This window comes from Macaca thibetana, chromosome 9, assembly GCF_024542745.1.
Source record: "Macaca thibetana thibetana isolate TM-01 chromosome 9, ASM2454274v1, whole genome shotgun sequence".
Lineage (NCBI taxonomy): Eukaryota > Metazoa > Chordata > Mammalia > Primates > Cercopithecidae > Macaca > Macaca thibetana.
In genome coordinates, this window is record NC_065586.1 from 44,199,122 (window position 1) to 44,213,175 (window position 14,054).

The 14,054-nt window shown below is 45.1% G+C and overlaps 2 protein-coding genes across 15 annotated transcripts in view; one reads left to right on the forward strand and one right to left on the reverse strand.

Annotated features, from left to right (window-relative positions):
• The window catches only part of LRRC18 (leucine rich repeat containing 18), a 30,574-nt gene extending 28,066 nt beyond the window's left edge, over nt 1–2,508 (forward strand). For all 6 annotated transcript variants that reach the window (XR_007729007.1, XM_050805489.1, XM_050805488.1 and 3 more), the window contains one exon: nt 1,750–2,508. Coding sequence is in view for 5 of the 6 variants with exons in the window: in XM_050805489.1 (XP_050661446.1) it covers nt 1,750–1,771 (22 nt within the window). In the remaining variant the exon portion in view is untranslated. The remainder of the gene's footprint in view (nt 1–1,749) is intronic.
• WDFY4 (WDFY family member 4) overlaps nt 1–14,054 on the reverse strand; it is a 295,757-nt gene that overhangs the window by 70,733 nt on the left and 210,970 nt on the right. For all 9 annotated transcript variants that reach the window (XM_050805477.1, XM_050805483.1, XM_050805485.1 and 6 more), the window contains 2 exons: nt 12,096–12,181; nt 10,496–10,558 (listed from right to left, as the gene is read on the reverse strand). In XM_050805477.1, the coding sequence (XP_050661434.1) occupies nt 10,496–10,558; nt 12,096–12,181 (149 nt within the window). The remainder of the gene's footprint in view (nt 1–10,495; nt 10,559–12,095; nt 12,182–14,054) is intronic.

Consider the following 14,054-nt stretch of genomic DNA (forward strand, 5'->3'; position numbering starts at 1 on the left):
TCCATCAGTGAAGTGGTATTAACTTCTTTCCTCCTCACATTGTCAACCACAGCACACAGCACACTTCATTTCTTCACACCTTGCTGCTTATTTCCTCTTGTATTGTTTAGCTACGACAACCCTATCATGTTTCTAAAACCTTGGGAGAGCTAGATTCAAAATTTTCATTTTAGTTTTTCCCTTTATTAAATGTTTTTCATTGTAGAAGTAACAGAACCACAACATACTACTAAATATAGTAGCTTAAAGCATCCATCATTCCACAGTATAAGTCAGCTGCAATGCTGGCAGAGTTCCTTACTAGTTATTTTTCTGTATATATTTTTATACATAGTTAAAATTATAGCATTCCTGTCATTTCTGTCCTGCTTTGAAACCCATGCTGTCACCTGGTATTAATAACCACACTTTAAAACGTCTGCAAGATAGTTATTCTTGTAGATATACATAACTATAAGTTACTGTTGTACCTTTATTTTCAGGTTTCACTGATGGGAATAGTCTTGTGATGAGAGCCTATATAACTAAAACATTTTAAAATATTTTTAATTATTTCCTTGGCATAGCCTCATTATTGGAAATATTGTGTTAAAGGGTGTGTTTTAACAATAATGTTGATACCTGCCATCAAGTAGCTCATAAAAGGTTTACACACATTTATATGCCTACCAGTAATGTAGTAGAGAACCCATTTCACGGCATCCTTGTCCGCACTGAGCTCTGTCCTTCACATTTTTCTCTTCACCTAATGTCCGAAATGACTCATGAGAACCCCTTCTGAAGCTGAGGGGAGCAACCGTGTCTGAGACATGTGTGATGAGACACCATGCTGTAGGTATAGGAGCCACCACTAGCCTGCCAGGTCTTGGACATGTCCACAAGGGAGGCAATCTGCTATTTCAGTCACTTCATCTCTGACCCAAAAGGTATAGAGTCCATGCAGAGACGTATGATCGAGACAGAGTGCTGGATAGCTACATGAAGACTTTCCATTTCAGTTTCTCCCCCTTCAGACACTTTTTCTTTAGAATTAATTTTCCCTCCTTAGGTATTCAAAAGGTTCAGCAAAGGAGAGAAGTTAAGAGAAACATCAAGGTTACAGATCCCACCTGGTGCCTTAGGGTTTGCCCGTCCACATCCTCCTTTCCCCACTGCAGCACTCTCCTTGCCATGCTTGGTCCTCAACACCCTTACTTGCTGCCAACTGCTTGGCTGGCCTGACACTCACTCCAGCCTTGCTCTGGGGCTTTTATCATGCTTTCCCTCTTATCACACATCTCAGGAAGGAGTTTCAGGTGCCTTTAACTTTACCAGGATTGAGACATACCCAGGCAGTGGGCTGGGTTTGCCTCAATGTGTTCAAGTCAGACACCTCTTTAGCCAAGAAATGCTGGCAGCAGGACAAAGCAGACTGGAGATAGAGACCAGTTAGGAGGCATCTTCTGCATCCTATTTCTTTTTCTGCCAAGGAAAAGGTTTGATGTTGGTGTTCCTTCATGCTCTAAAATACCTCAGTCACCTTTACTTCTTATAAATTGAATTAAGCATAAAGATACTTCATAGGAAAGCCTTGGGGGTTCTCTTTCCTCGAATGCAAAAAAAAAAAAAAAAAAAAAAAAAAAAAAAAACACCCTATTCACACTAACCTGACCATCCTGACCTTGGTGAGCTGGTGTGACCTCTGCCTTTGCTGTGTTTGCCTCTGTGGTCTGGAGCAATTGCCTCACCCTCTTTTGTCTCCATCCCCAGAATACGCTCAACATCTTCCTAAAGTAGCTGTGGCAAAAACTTGAAGACTACTCAGCTAACAGAATAAACGACTCTGAAGAGAAGAAGCCCCCAGTTAGGAGAAGACAAGAGTGGCAAGTGAGATGTTCTGGAAACCAGGCTCGCCGGAGCTAGCCAAGTATCCGACTTGCTTCTCAAATTCACTTCACCTCCCTTAGCTTTAGCTCACCTGCATGTGAAAATGACTTTGGGAAATATTTGATGTGGTTTTAAAAATGTATATAGAGGAAAAAATTTAAGAAAATTACAGATTATATATTATAGACAACTAAATATTTAAGACTTTAAGACTTAAAAGGCTTACTGCCTCTACATTTCACTCAGACTAGTACATCTCGATGCCAGTAGACTGTGATGTTTGTGTAGGTATGACATACTGACATGGTTTGCACATTTGTCCCCTCCAAACCTCATGTTGAGATTTGATCCCCAGTGTTGCAGGTGCAGCCTAATGGAAGGTCATGGGGGTGGATCCCTCATGAATGGCCTGGTGCCATCCTCTTGGTAATGAGTGAGTTCTCACTGTATTAGATCCTGTTGAAAATTGTTAAAAAGAGCTTGGCACATCCCTCTTCTCTCTCTCTCTCTTCCTCTCACCAAGTGATGCCTGCTCCCCTTCTCCTTCCACCATACCTATACCCTAAAGCCCTCACCAGGAGGCGCTGGCACCTGTACAGCTTGCAAGAACCATGACCCAAATAAATTTCTTTTCTTTATAAATAGCCTTAAATATTCCTTTATAGCAATGCTAGGACACCTCAAGCAACTCCAATTTATACAAAAAGTTATATAGAAAAATATTCTAAAAAATACTATAGATAAGGTAGAATTTTAACAAATCTTTTAGTGGTGCATAGGTAGGCAGGAAAAAGAAAACAGAGAAATGAACAGGAAAAAACAAAAAATAAAAATAAAATGGCAGACTTGTATTCTAACATTTTGATAATTACAATAAATGTAAATGATCTGCTTTATTTATAATGACCACAAAATAGAAACAACCAAATGTTGCTCAATGCACAAATTGTTAAACAAACTCTGGTATATTTCTCTCACGCAATACTACTCAGCAATAAAGAGGAACAGACCATTGATACATGCAACAACTTGAATGTATCTCAATGGCACTATTTTCAGCTAAAACAGAAATGCCCATCTCCAAAAGTCACATACTCTATGATTCCATGTATAGAACAGTCTCTAAATGAAAAAATAATAGATATGAAAAACAGATTGATGATTCCCAGGATTTAAGGATGGTGGGGGAAGACAGGGAGGGGGGCATAACTATAAAGTGGTCGCACAGAGGTATCTTTGTGGTGATAAAATAACTGTGTATGTCGGCCGGGCGCGGTGGCTCCAGTCTGTAATCCCAGCACTTTGGGAGGCCGAGACGGGCGGATCACAAGGTCAAGAGATCGAGACCATCCTGGCTAACACGGTGAAACCCCGTCTCTACTAAAAAATACAAAAACTAGCCGGGCGAGGTGGCGGGCGCCTGTAGTCCCAGCTACTCGGGAGGCTGAGGCAGGAGAATGGCGTGAACCCGGGAGGCGGAGCTTGCAGTGAGCTGAGATCCGGCCACTGCAGTCCAGCCTGGGTGACAGAGCGAGACTCCGTCTCAAAAAAAAAGAAAAAAAAAAAAAAAAACACAACTGTGTATGTCGATTGTGCAGGTGGTTACCCAAATCTATATATGATACAATGACAAAGAACTATGCATACACATGTACCAGTGTCAATGTCCTGGTTCTGAAATTGTGCTATAGTTATATAAAATGTAACCATGGTGGGGGGCATATTAAGTGAAAGGTGCACAGAGTCTCTCTGTACTATTTTTGAAGCTGTGAATCAATATTTTGAAATAAAAACAAAAAACAAAAATCTTACAGCCTAGATGCAACAATCAATAGATCCTTATATGTCTGCCCAGTGCTGATTTATGAGGCATTATGGCAAGCTTAAAGTGAGAATCTAAAACACCGAGTCAGCCTAGAGATGCAATTGATGCACACAGTAAGGCAATTCAGGCACCTTAACCTCGGCTCAGCCAGCTAATCTAAAATTACCCACTGTTGATCTTACTCTTGCAGATTCCTGAAAAAGTTGCTAAAATAAATAGAAACTGCATGAATTCTCCATGCCCCAGGTTTTCTGGAGGTAGCTGGGCACAGGTGGCAACTAGGATGGGAGAAACCTTGAACCAGTGGGTTGCTCATCGCTATTCCTGGGCACACCTGTTCACCACCCCTGGTGGTGTGGGAGTATAAGGTTGTGGAAGCAATGTGGCTGGGTAGAGTTGGAAGGGAAAAGGGCAGGCTTGCTGCAGTGACTGGGGCTTGCATCAGGCTTTTGCCCTGGGAGGGATCTGAGGTTATGGCTAAGGATACAGCAGAGACGAGGCATGAACTGAGTGCAGCCAGACAAAGATGAACATGGAATGCGGTCAGGGACAATGTCTGAGCATGACCTAGGCAGAATGGCCAGGGCTCGGATGCCCATGGCCCACGAAGCCAACCGTGTGAACAAGCTCCTAGACGCTGCAGCACTGGCTGTCACTCTCATTTTGAGTCTGCAGCCAGGTACCATTCGCCTCTGGTCCCAGTGACTCCGGTATAGACACAGGGTATGAGTAGCTTGGTCTCCACAGTTGGCTTCCAGAGCTTCAGTTCGGCAAGAAACCCAAGGACATGCTTCTCTACTCCATGGTGGAGCCAGCACTACCTTTACCAGTTAAGCAATTGTGTATCTTACAGATCTGTAGCCAACAGCATGAATCTCTAGGGGGCAGGATTGAAGGAAGAGAAATGCTAGGAAGGGGAACTTGAACTTTAGCCTCCCCCCAGCTAACTGTGGTTCCTCTGGGGTGTGGTTAATTTTTCATGGAAGCTCATATTCTCATGGGAATCGCATAGGTTCTTATGGTTGCTTTTCTAAATTATTTGTCTTTCGTTATTTTTCAGAGAGAATCTCTAAAGGAAACAATAAGCAAAATGTTCAACTGTAAAACTTTGCACCCTCAAAATAAATTTCATTCTAAACATTATATATATATAAATTTATAGAATTAAGAAATGATTTCAGGAACTGCAAATACCCAGGTACAATCAGGCCCTGAATGTAAGTGCCATCTCACACCCAAAAGCTTTCTCCAGCCCAGGGACGCTTTTGCCTCAATGACATGGTGGATGCTCCAGTTTAGCCAAAAATATGTGCTGAGCCCAAGAGAGATTTGAGAGAAAGAGAATCAGATAGGCATCCTAGCCTTGTATTTCTCTGAGTTTTCTAAACTCTGGGCTCAATATAAACTGAGGTCATTAGAAAGCAATGTAACTGAGCCAGGTAATGTTAGCTTCCCAAAGGAATGCCTGTACAAAAATAAGTGTGAATGTTAGGCTCCCATTCCTGCAGAGAACTGATGCAGAGAATTAGGTTCCCCAGCACTCTTTTTGTATGTTTTATTAAAAAGGAATTGCCACCTTTGGTACCCATGATCCTTTAGAGAAGAACCAAATTTGATATTCAGCACCAAGAGAAAATATGTTCCAGAAATAAAAAAAAAAGTTGCAAAAGCCTGTTTCTTATTATATATCCCTGGAAAATAATACAAGCCAACATGATTGTTTGTTTTAGTTTTCTTAGTCTCAGTACAATTAGAGTAACTAAATCACTCCACATGATCACATCTATATTTTTCCCCTTTAAAGGAGTGTTGGGTAATTGTTAAAGGATGGTTGTACCCTGTGTTTAATTTTGAAGCTGTCTGTAGCCCTTTCTGGAAGGGCATGAGTACATTTAAGTGTGAGGATGTGTGTTTATCCACAAGAGCATTCCAGCTAGCTGCCCCCTTTCCCTGCAGTTCCTGCCATCATTTCTCCTTTTCTGATTCATCTTTTTACATCTCAAAGATCCTGCCGGTATTCAACACCACAGAACAGGACTCATCCAACAGCTCTAGCTGGCATATGTTAGAAGGCCCTGTCAGCTTGCAGAACCTTGCACCCCACAGAAGTCTGAAAAGGCTGCCGTGCTGTCTTCAAAAGGTTCAGTCCTGTACCATGGGGACAGGATTCATGCAGGCTTTACAAGTATTTTCCACTTGGAATTCAGGCCCAGAGAGCCTCCTTTGTGTGTGTGTGTGTGTGTGTGTGTGTGTGTGTGTGTGTGTGTGTGTGTATATATATATATATATATATATATATAGTTATGGAGGCAACCATTGTCACTGAAAGCCTCAGCAAAACTCTGGTACCAAAAGCTCTGATTTCCTGTGTGTGTGGGATGGTGTCCAAAGGAGCCACATGAGTCATCGAAAGCTGAAGGTTTAGGACGTGAAAATCTGTAGCCTAGGCCGAGGGTCATGGGCCAGTTGAAAACCCTCAGAACGGCACACACACCCCCTTAATAGGTAAGAAGTCCACATTCATTAGAGTGACTAACAAGCAGCTAGGCATTTTTCAAGATTCATTCTGTAATTATGGCCTCCAGTGATCCAAAAGAAAAATCATCAGCTTCATTCCAGGAATATGTCAGTGGCCAGCCAAGCCTTCCTAAGGCTGAGGACCACCACTGCCTTCCCACCCTGGAACTCCTGAAGCCACAATTGAGCTGGCAAGAGAAGGGCTGGAGAGGGGGCCACTCCAACGAGCTGAGAACAAAGAGAGCCACCTGCTTTTAATCAATTGTTCTGTTAGCATGCCCAAACATACATCAGGTGATTCTAAAAGTAGGCAGAAGGATTACAATTTACTGGGCACCTACTATGAGCCCAAGTCAGCTTGATCCTGAAGCCAGGGCTGTTTATTTAGCATAGTCTTGCCACAAGCCCTTGCTGCATGGGTGGCATCAGAGCCGAGGGTCATCACTGTGGGGTGTCCGCATGTTGCTGAGGCTCTCCTTCCATGAGCTGAGATGAGCATTCCTCTGGAGCACCATGCACTGTTGCTAGTTGACCCCAGAAGCTTCACCAATGGTCTCCAACCTGGAGCTGTGCTGAGACTGTGCCAGGCATGACCCAGCATAACTCTGGAAGACCCTGCTCCAGTGGGATCAGGTAGCCATGATGGCAAAAATAATCACATTGGAAATAAAATTAGAATGGGGCTCAGCTGTACCACAGAAGCAAGGTGGTACACAGGTTGGCATTGCAGGTCATCATCAACCTGGGGATGAGTAAGGAATAATCTCCAGACATTTGACTCATCCACAGAGCATCATCTTCCTCCAACCTGGCAATCATTTCTGAGGGGTCTCTTAACTTAGTGGGCACAGCTGGGGGTCAGCTTCTCTTCTGCATTCCTCCCTCTGCCCCTCCTCTACCCGCCCCTCTCTATTTGGAGTAGAAGGTGTGTGGAGGAAGGTATGTGTTTCCAGGCAAGGCACCACTAAGATTCTCAGGACAAAAGACGAAGAATGGACAAAGAGCTACCCACAGTCATAGGGACAACTATGTTGTCACTGAGTGACATTACAGAATAGGTTCATCTAAGGGTGAGCTGCAGAGACAATGAGGCTCAGCGAAGTGATGTGTGCCACGGTTGATGCAGCATTGCTCCAGGGAGAGAGAAAACCATCTGTAGCCCATGAGCACTGCGGCTTGGAACTTCCCTCTGCGTGGAACTGTGAGTGGCCACCTGCTTTTGCTGACACCCTCAGTGCTCACCCCCTTGTGGATAACAGAACCTTGATTCTCCCAAGGAATCATACTCCCCTCAATTTGGTCTATGTAATTGGGTGGGACTGACCCTATCCCCAGAAGCGGGGTGGGTGCATCCGTCTGATCCAGCCAATGAAAACATTTGATTGGTTCTGGTATGGGCATGTAATTAACCTAACTGGGGAAAATGACAGTTCAGGAAGTTTTGCTAAAGTTACGGGGATAGAGCATGTGGTGGGATTCCTGCGTGATTGACTGTCAGTCTGGAGCTGTTGGGGGCATCGGTGCCCCTGTGATGAGAACGTCTACTGAGAAATGGAGCCAGACCAAGCAAAATCCTCCCTGAGAGAGGGAGAACCGCCACTTCCTGCAGACTTACTTGTGCCTAGCGTTCCAGCCATGTCTGGAGCAAGACCATTTTTGACCTTCAGGTAGATGTGATCATGAATCCTCTTTTTTTGCTTCAATTAGTTTGAAATAGCTTTTTACCTTGCTATTTTGAAATAGCTATTTACCTTGCTGAAACACTGCTAAGAAATCCAAGTATGAACATAAAGGCTTATATGAAACATAAACAATATGAGATCAGCAGGGCTGAGATTCAGCAGATATGCACAGTTAGGACTATCCTGTTGTTGAACTATTAAACTATACCCATTACAGTTGGTGAACAGCCACCCCAACTCCAGTGACCCACTGCTGCCTGGGTCCCCTGGACCATACCCTGGTATGCCTTGCACTTCACCGCAATCTATAAAGGGTAGGTGCCTGACACAATAAGAGCCTCCACTAGCAGCCACTATAATTAGTCTATTGAAGGTCACCAATGACTCTCATGTGACAAAGCTCAATGGTCATTTCTCAGTTCTTATCCCACTTGGCCTATCAACAACACTTGACCACTCCCCCTTGAATCACTCCACCTGGCTTCCAGGACGTCTTCCACACCTACAGTTTCTGCTACCTTTTTGGTTACTCCTTCCCCATCTCTTCAGCTGTCCCTGCCCATGTCCTTATCCTCTAAAGGTTGGTGTGCCCAGGGCACAGTCCTCTGATCTCTTTTCCATGTGCATGTATTCTCATAATCTTGCCCATTCTCATGACTTTAAACACTATTCTAAATTTATGTCTCACTTGAACCTCTCTCTTGAACTCCAAATTCATATGCCCAATAGCTCCACAATGCCTTTGAGATGTATGATAAGCATCTCAAAATTCACATGTCTAAATCTGAGCTTCAGATAGCCACAGTGGGCCTACAGCCACTCTTCCTGTGATCATCCCCATTTAATTTTCCAATTGCTGAAGCCTAAATATTCTGTCTTATCCGTAAGTCCTCTCTCACATACATGCACTTCCCACACTTGATTTGTCATCAGATCCCATCAAATATACCTTTAAACATGTCCAAAATGTGATCACATCACATCATCTTTGCTGTCATGTTCCTGGTCCAAGCCACCATCGTCTCTAACCTGGATTATTGCAGTGGCCTCCAGCAATAGCTTCCTAACTAGTCTCAGCTTCTGCCTTTGACCCACTCCAGTCTATTTTTGGCACAGCAACCAGAGTGAGTCTTATCAATATGTCAGTTCACATCATCCCTCTGCTTAAACTCCTCCAATGCTTCCCATCTATTTGGAATAAAAGCCGACATGATAATCTTGCACCAACTATCCCCTGTGACCTCCCTCACCTCCACCTCAGCTAACTCCCTGCACTCCAATTTTACAGGCCTCAGCCACACCCTGCTCTTCCCTGGGTCTGACACACTTTTCTCAGTTAACTGTATAACATGTTTCTCCACTTTTTTTTTTTTTTTTGGACGGAGTCTTGCTCTGTTGCCTAGGATGGAGTATAGCGGTGCGATCTCGGCTCACTGCAACCTCCGCCTCCTGGGTTCAAGCTTTTCTCCCACCTCAGTCTCCCAAGTAGCTGGGATTACAGGCGCCCACCATCATGCTTGGCTAATTTTTTGTATTTTTGTAGAAACAGGGTTTCACCATGTTGGCCAGGCTGGTCTTGAACTCTTGACCTCAGGTGATCTGCCCACGTTGGCCTCCCAAAGTGCTGAGATTACAGGAGTAAGCCACCACACCCGGCCAAGTCTTAATTCACAGATTGTTTTCTTGATAAGGGCTTTGCTTGCCACCTCATCTAAGATTTCAATGCCCACCTCTATCTGCTTGGTTTTTTACACTTACACTTATAATTATCTAATATGCTTTATAGTTCACTCATTTATATTGGTTTATGTCTGTCCTCCTCATGAGAATGTGAACTCAATAAGGACAGGGGATTTTTTTTTTTTCTATTTGCTTTTTGCTCTGTCAAGAAGCAAACACCATGTATCACAAGCTATTGATAAATAATTTTGAAGGAATTAGTGAGACCCATTTTATGCTGATTATAAATATCTTGAATGTCATTCCTGGGGACACCCTCTTGCTTGGTCCCCACACATTCCTGGAGAAAACCAGCAGCAGCAGCCACCTTCTTCTGTTCTCACCCCTGATTGAAATAAAAACATCTACTGATCCCTAAGTGGCCTTCCAGAGAACTGGGTAGCTGGAAAGGGGACCTGGGGGAGGGACTGCAAGCAAATCATTCACTGGGAGAGATGCCCCACAGTGCAGATTTCTAAGTTAACGTCTGATTCGCACACCATCATGTATGAATTTAGCTTCTAAGTGTTCAGAAACCCTCATCACAGGAGGGACAGCATGGGATTGCTCACACACACCCATGGGAGGGCCTGACTCCACACCTCTGTGCCACCTGCCCAGTCACCAAAGGCAGAGGATGGCTTCCTGCCATTTGGGTCTGAAAAAGCCACAGAGCATGTGGGACTTCAAGTCTATTCATAGAGGTTTAATTGGCAGAAGGAATTTCAGGAGTAGGATGAAGGATGAACAAGAATAGGAGAGAGAAAAATGAGGGAACCAGTCGGGCATGGTCTCTGCAGGACTTCTTTAGAGTGAGATGAGGCAGAGGAGGAACATCAAAGCCAGGGCAGTGCCATGCCCAGAGAGCATGGCTACTCGCCATTACCTTAGATTGAGGGGGTCCTCCGAGGCGGCTTTCCCCTTCAGGCTGGGTTGGAAAGAGCAGAAGCTACATGAAAAGGGAAGGGATAATTCCATCAGCAGAGTCAAGACCCTTCCACCTGCTGCAGAGGCATTTCCAGAGCCAGGCAGGAAGCTGGGCTCATTACTGCTCCCCCAGGCTCCATCCTGCCCCCAGGTCATGAACACCAGGCCTGGGTGTACCTCTGAGGCAACCCTCAGCACTATCTGACATTACACACTATTGCCTTAATACCAACAATGACAACAATAAAACAATAATTACTTAGGCAGTGAGTGTGAGGTACTGCCTCTGGGCCAGGCATTTGACAACATTGCCAATGTCAACAACCCTGCTGTACATTCTAGTGTGTTGCTGTGGGGACAAATGCCATCTTAATGCCAGGCTCCTTGAGCCGAGCGGGTAGTGGTTGTGGAGTTTGCATTAGGCCACCTTCACATCCTGAGTTGTGGAGGTGTAAGATTTCTAGATCAACTGTGAAAAACTTTGTTTAATGAACAGAAACCATAGGGGGAAATGAATCAAGTTTAATGGGTTGCATGTCTGCTTGTTTGGTTTGGCCTAAACTAGGCCTTGAAGATAATTTTAGGGGGCAGTCTAGCAGCAGTGTGGAAGAACCGCATGGGCAGGCTCACCTCAGTCCAAGGAGGTACGCCTAGAACTAGCACAAAAGCCTCTCTACTGTTGTTTTTCTCCACCCTAGCCCTGCCTCTTGGATGCAGTAGCGGGCCCTGGGTGCCAGTTCCACAGGGCCACTAGGAAGGCAGGGCTTGAATTTCTGAGCACAAAATAGGCTTCTAGGCGAGGGGATGTCAAATCTCACCTTAGAACTTTCAGCCCACGGGGAGCAGCACATAACCACTCCCTCTGTTAATCAGCCTCTCTGTGGTCTATCATGATGAGGAACTGACCTTCCTTTCTGTTCTTTCTAGATTCACTACAAACCAATCTACTGATCTATAACTTTAATGGTAATAAAAACAAATAACCATGGTATTAAGAACTTACACACTGGCTTAGATTTCTTAAATTGATCCATCTGGAGAAAGATAAGTTAACTAAAACAGCAGGCTTCTCTCTTTAAGAAAAAACATGTTCAGTGCACATGTGGGAAATCAGTTGTTTGGAATTCCTTCCAATGAAATACGAAATTGGAGCCACTAAAATTGGCAACTGGGATCAGAAAGAAAGATTAAGCCAAAAAAGTTACTTGGAAAATTAGAAAATAAAGCCAGAACATTCTGGAAGGCCCATTAAACAGCCAGTTCCTTAACTCTGTTGTAGCTGTGTAATTTTTTTTCTCGCTTCCTGTTCTATGCCACTTCAGTTCAGGAAAATGGAGCCTGCTTCCTAGGACTGAAGGAAGGGCCTTCTCTGCCTGTTCCCATACCTCGTTTCATGACTTGGCAGTTCTGCGGGCCAGCAGTGCCTCCCTGGGCCCAGCCTGAGTGGCGCTCACTGTGGGTTGAGAGCACTTTTCCTGAGCACAGAGCTGAGTGTTCTCTGCCCCTCTGCTCTCAGTTCAGGATCAGTTTTCTCAAAAGGAGGATTTTCAAGCTCTTACCTTTTAAAGGCCTTACTCCGATCACTGTTGTAGAATACAAGAAACTTGGAATATCCATTGTGGAAGAAGATCTCCAGGGCCATGTCCTGTGAAGAGAAGCCCCTTTTAATGCTCCTGATATTTTGTGGACTAGAGACGCCCCAGGGTGACAGAGCTGCTGGAAATGGGTCACTGGGGGTTTCTGTGTCAGAAGACCCTTCCCGGATGGTCCTTTTGAGTTCCCACGGTGGGAAGACCTTGGTGGGAGGGCAGGGGGCCTGACCACAGCTCTGAGTTCCATTGAAGCAGGAAGTAAAAGGCCCACTCCCAGGGCAAGCGTGAGGCAGATATGAGAGAAAGCAGCCATGCCATCCTCAGACATTTTCACTTCTGAGTTATGGCATGGGTGAGCCAGGAGGTCACCTTACTAGACATACTAGGTAAGCTAGTTCAGTGGGTGCAGCCTGGCAGCATCATGGGTTGACCTACAGACTTAAGCAGCGCAGGGCCCCCTGCCCAGGCCATTTTGATGTGGCCCCACTAGCATAGTAAGGTTTTTGTCAGGGGTACTTTCTTAATTCCTAAATCAAATTCACATAGTTATCTTTTCTTTTTTTTCCTCCCATCCTTGTTTCCTTTCTAACCCCCTTCTATTCCAAGCTATGTAAATAATAAACTTGGAATAAGAGATAGAGTGAGTCCCCTATAAGATAAGCCTCAGGGACGAGATGAGACCAAAGAGAGGGAATATCCAGGGCTGAAGGGAGAGTTAGGGAGAGGTGAGACCTGTACATGGAGGGAAGGATGGGGTGGGGTAAGGTTCAGACTCAGAGATGGGTACTGCACCCAATAACAGAGTCCTGTCCTGCATCCACCTGACTGGAAGTGAGTTCTCAAAGTCCAGTTCGTTAACTCTCTTCTCTCAGAGAGAGAAGGTATCTGCAAGGATGTTGCATACCTCCTCTCCTCTGCTAGTGGACAGGAGACCCTTGGCTTTTTTTTCTACAAATATAAATATAAGTAATGTGCAAAACAGGAAGTGAATGCAGAATTTGTGGAGGATACAGCTTGCCCTGGATACCTTGATTGCCAAGCTCTGCCTTTCTCCTGGGAGAATCCAGGGATGGACAAATGGTGGCCTTGCTCAAAAAGCTCTCCCTTTGGCTTCCATCACTTCAGGTGAACCAACCCTCTGGAAACAATCACCGTGTACTGGGGGAAAAAGTCCCACTGACTGATACCTATCTGCTACTGTACATAACATGTAGGGTAGACATATAATCATAGAACCATGAGGGCTGGGCTGCTGCTTCCACTATGCTCTTTCAGTTCCCTCACCCTGCAAAGGCCCTCAGGAAGCCCACGCAAAACGAGAACTAACTGTGTTGTAGGCAAAAGCAGCAGAGGGAGGACGAGTGCTCATTAGAGGGCTAGAGCAGAGCTGCTGGCAAACCCTTGACAGGAGGGCAGCTGCGGCCTTTCAGAAATTCCCCTACCTTAAAGGCCTCCCTGAGCTTCAGTTTCGGAGAATGATAATGAGACCTCTTGCAGGAGGGGTCACTGGATGAATCAATGACCCACCTACAGAAAATAGATTTACAAACGAAAAATATCTAGTTCATCTAGACCAAGCACTGCTCTCTTGCTGGCCTTTGGAACTAACAGTGACCCTGCAGAGAGGGTGGGAAGAGAGCCTGCCCCTCCTGTCACGTGGTCCCCAGATCCTCTTTTCTGCCAGCTGCCCTGGAGGTCCACGGGATGGGGATGCAGCTTTGCTATTGCTGAGCTTGGGGTAATGAAGGCAAGATGTGTTTGAGGTCGCTGGGGGCCCCTGAAGTTTACCCTACTCCCTTTGCTGCTCAGGTGATGTTTCTAGAAAGTGTGATCCATCTGTGAGGTGGGATGAGAAGTGGAAGATTATGACCAGCTTCTGGCTGAGCTCCTCCTCTGAAAGGAGCCACCACCTCTGTCGCATGCCCT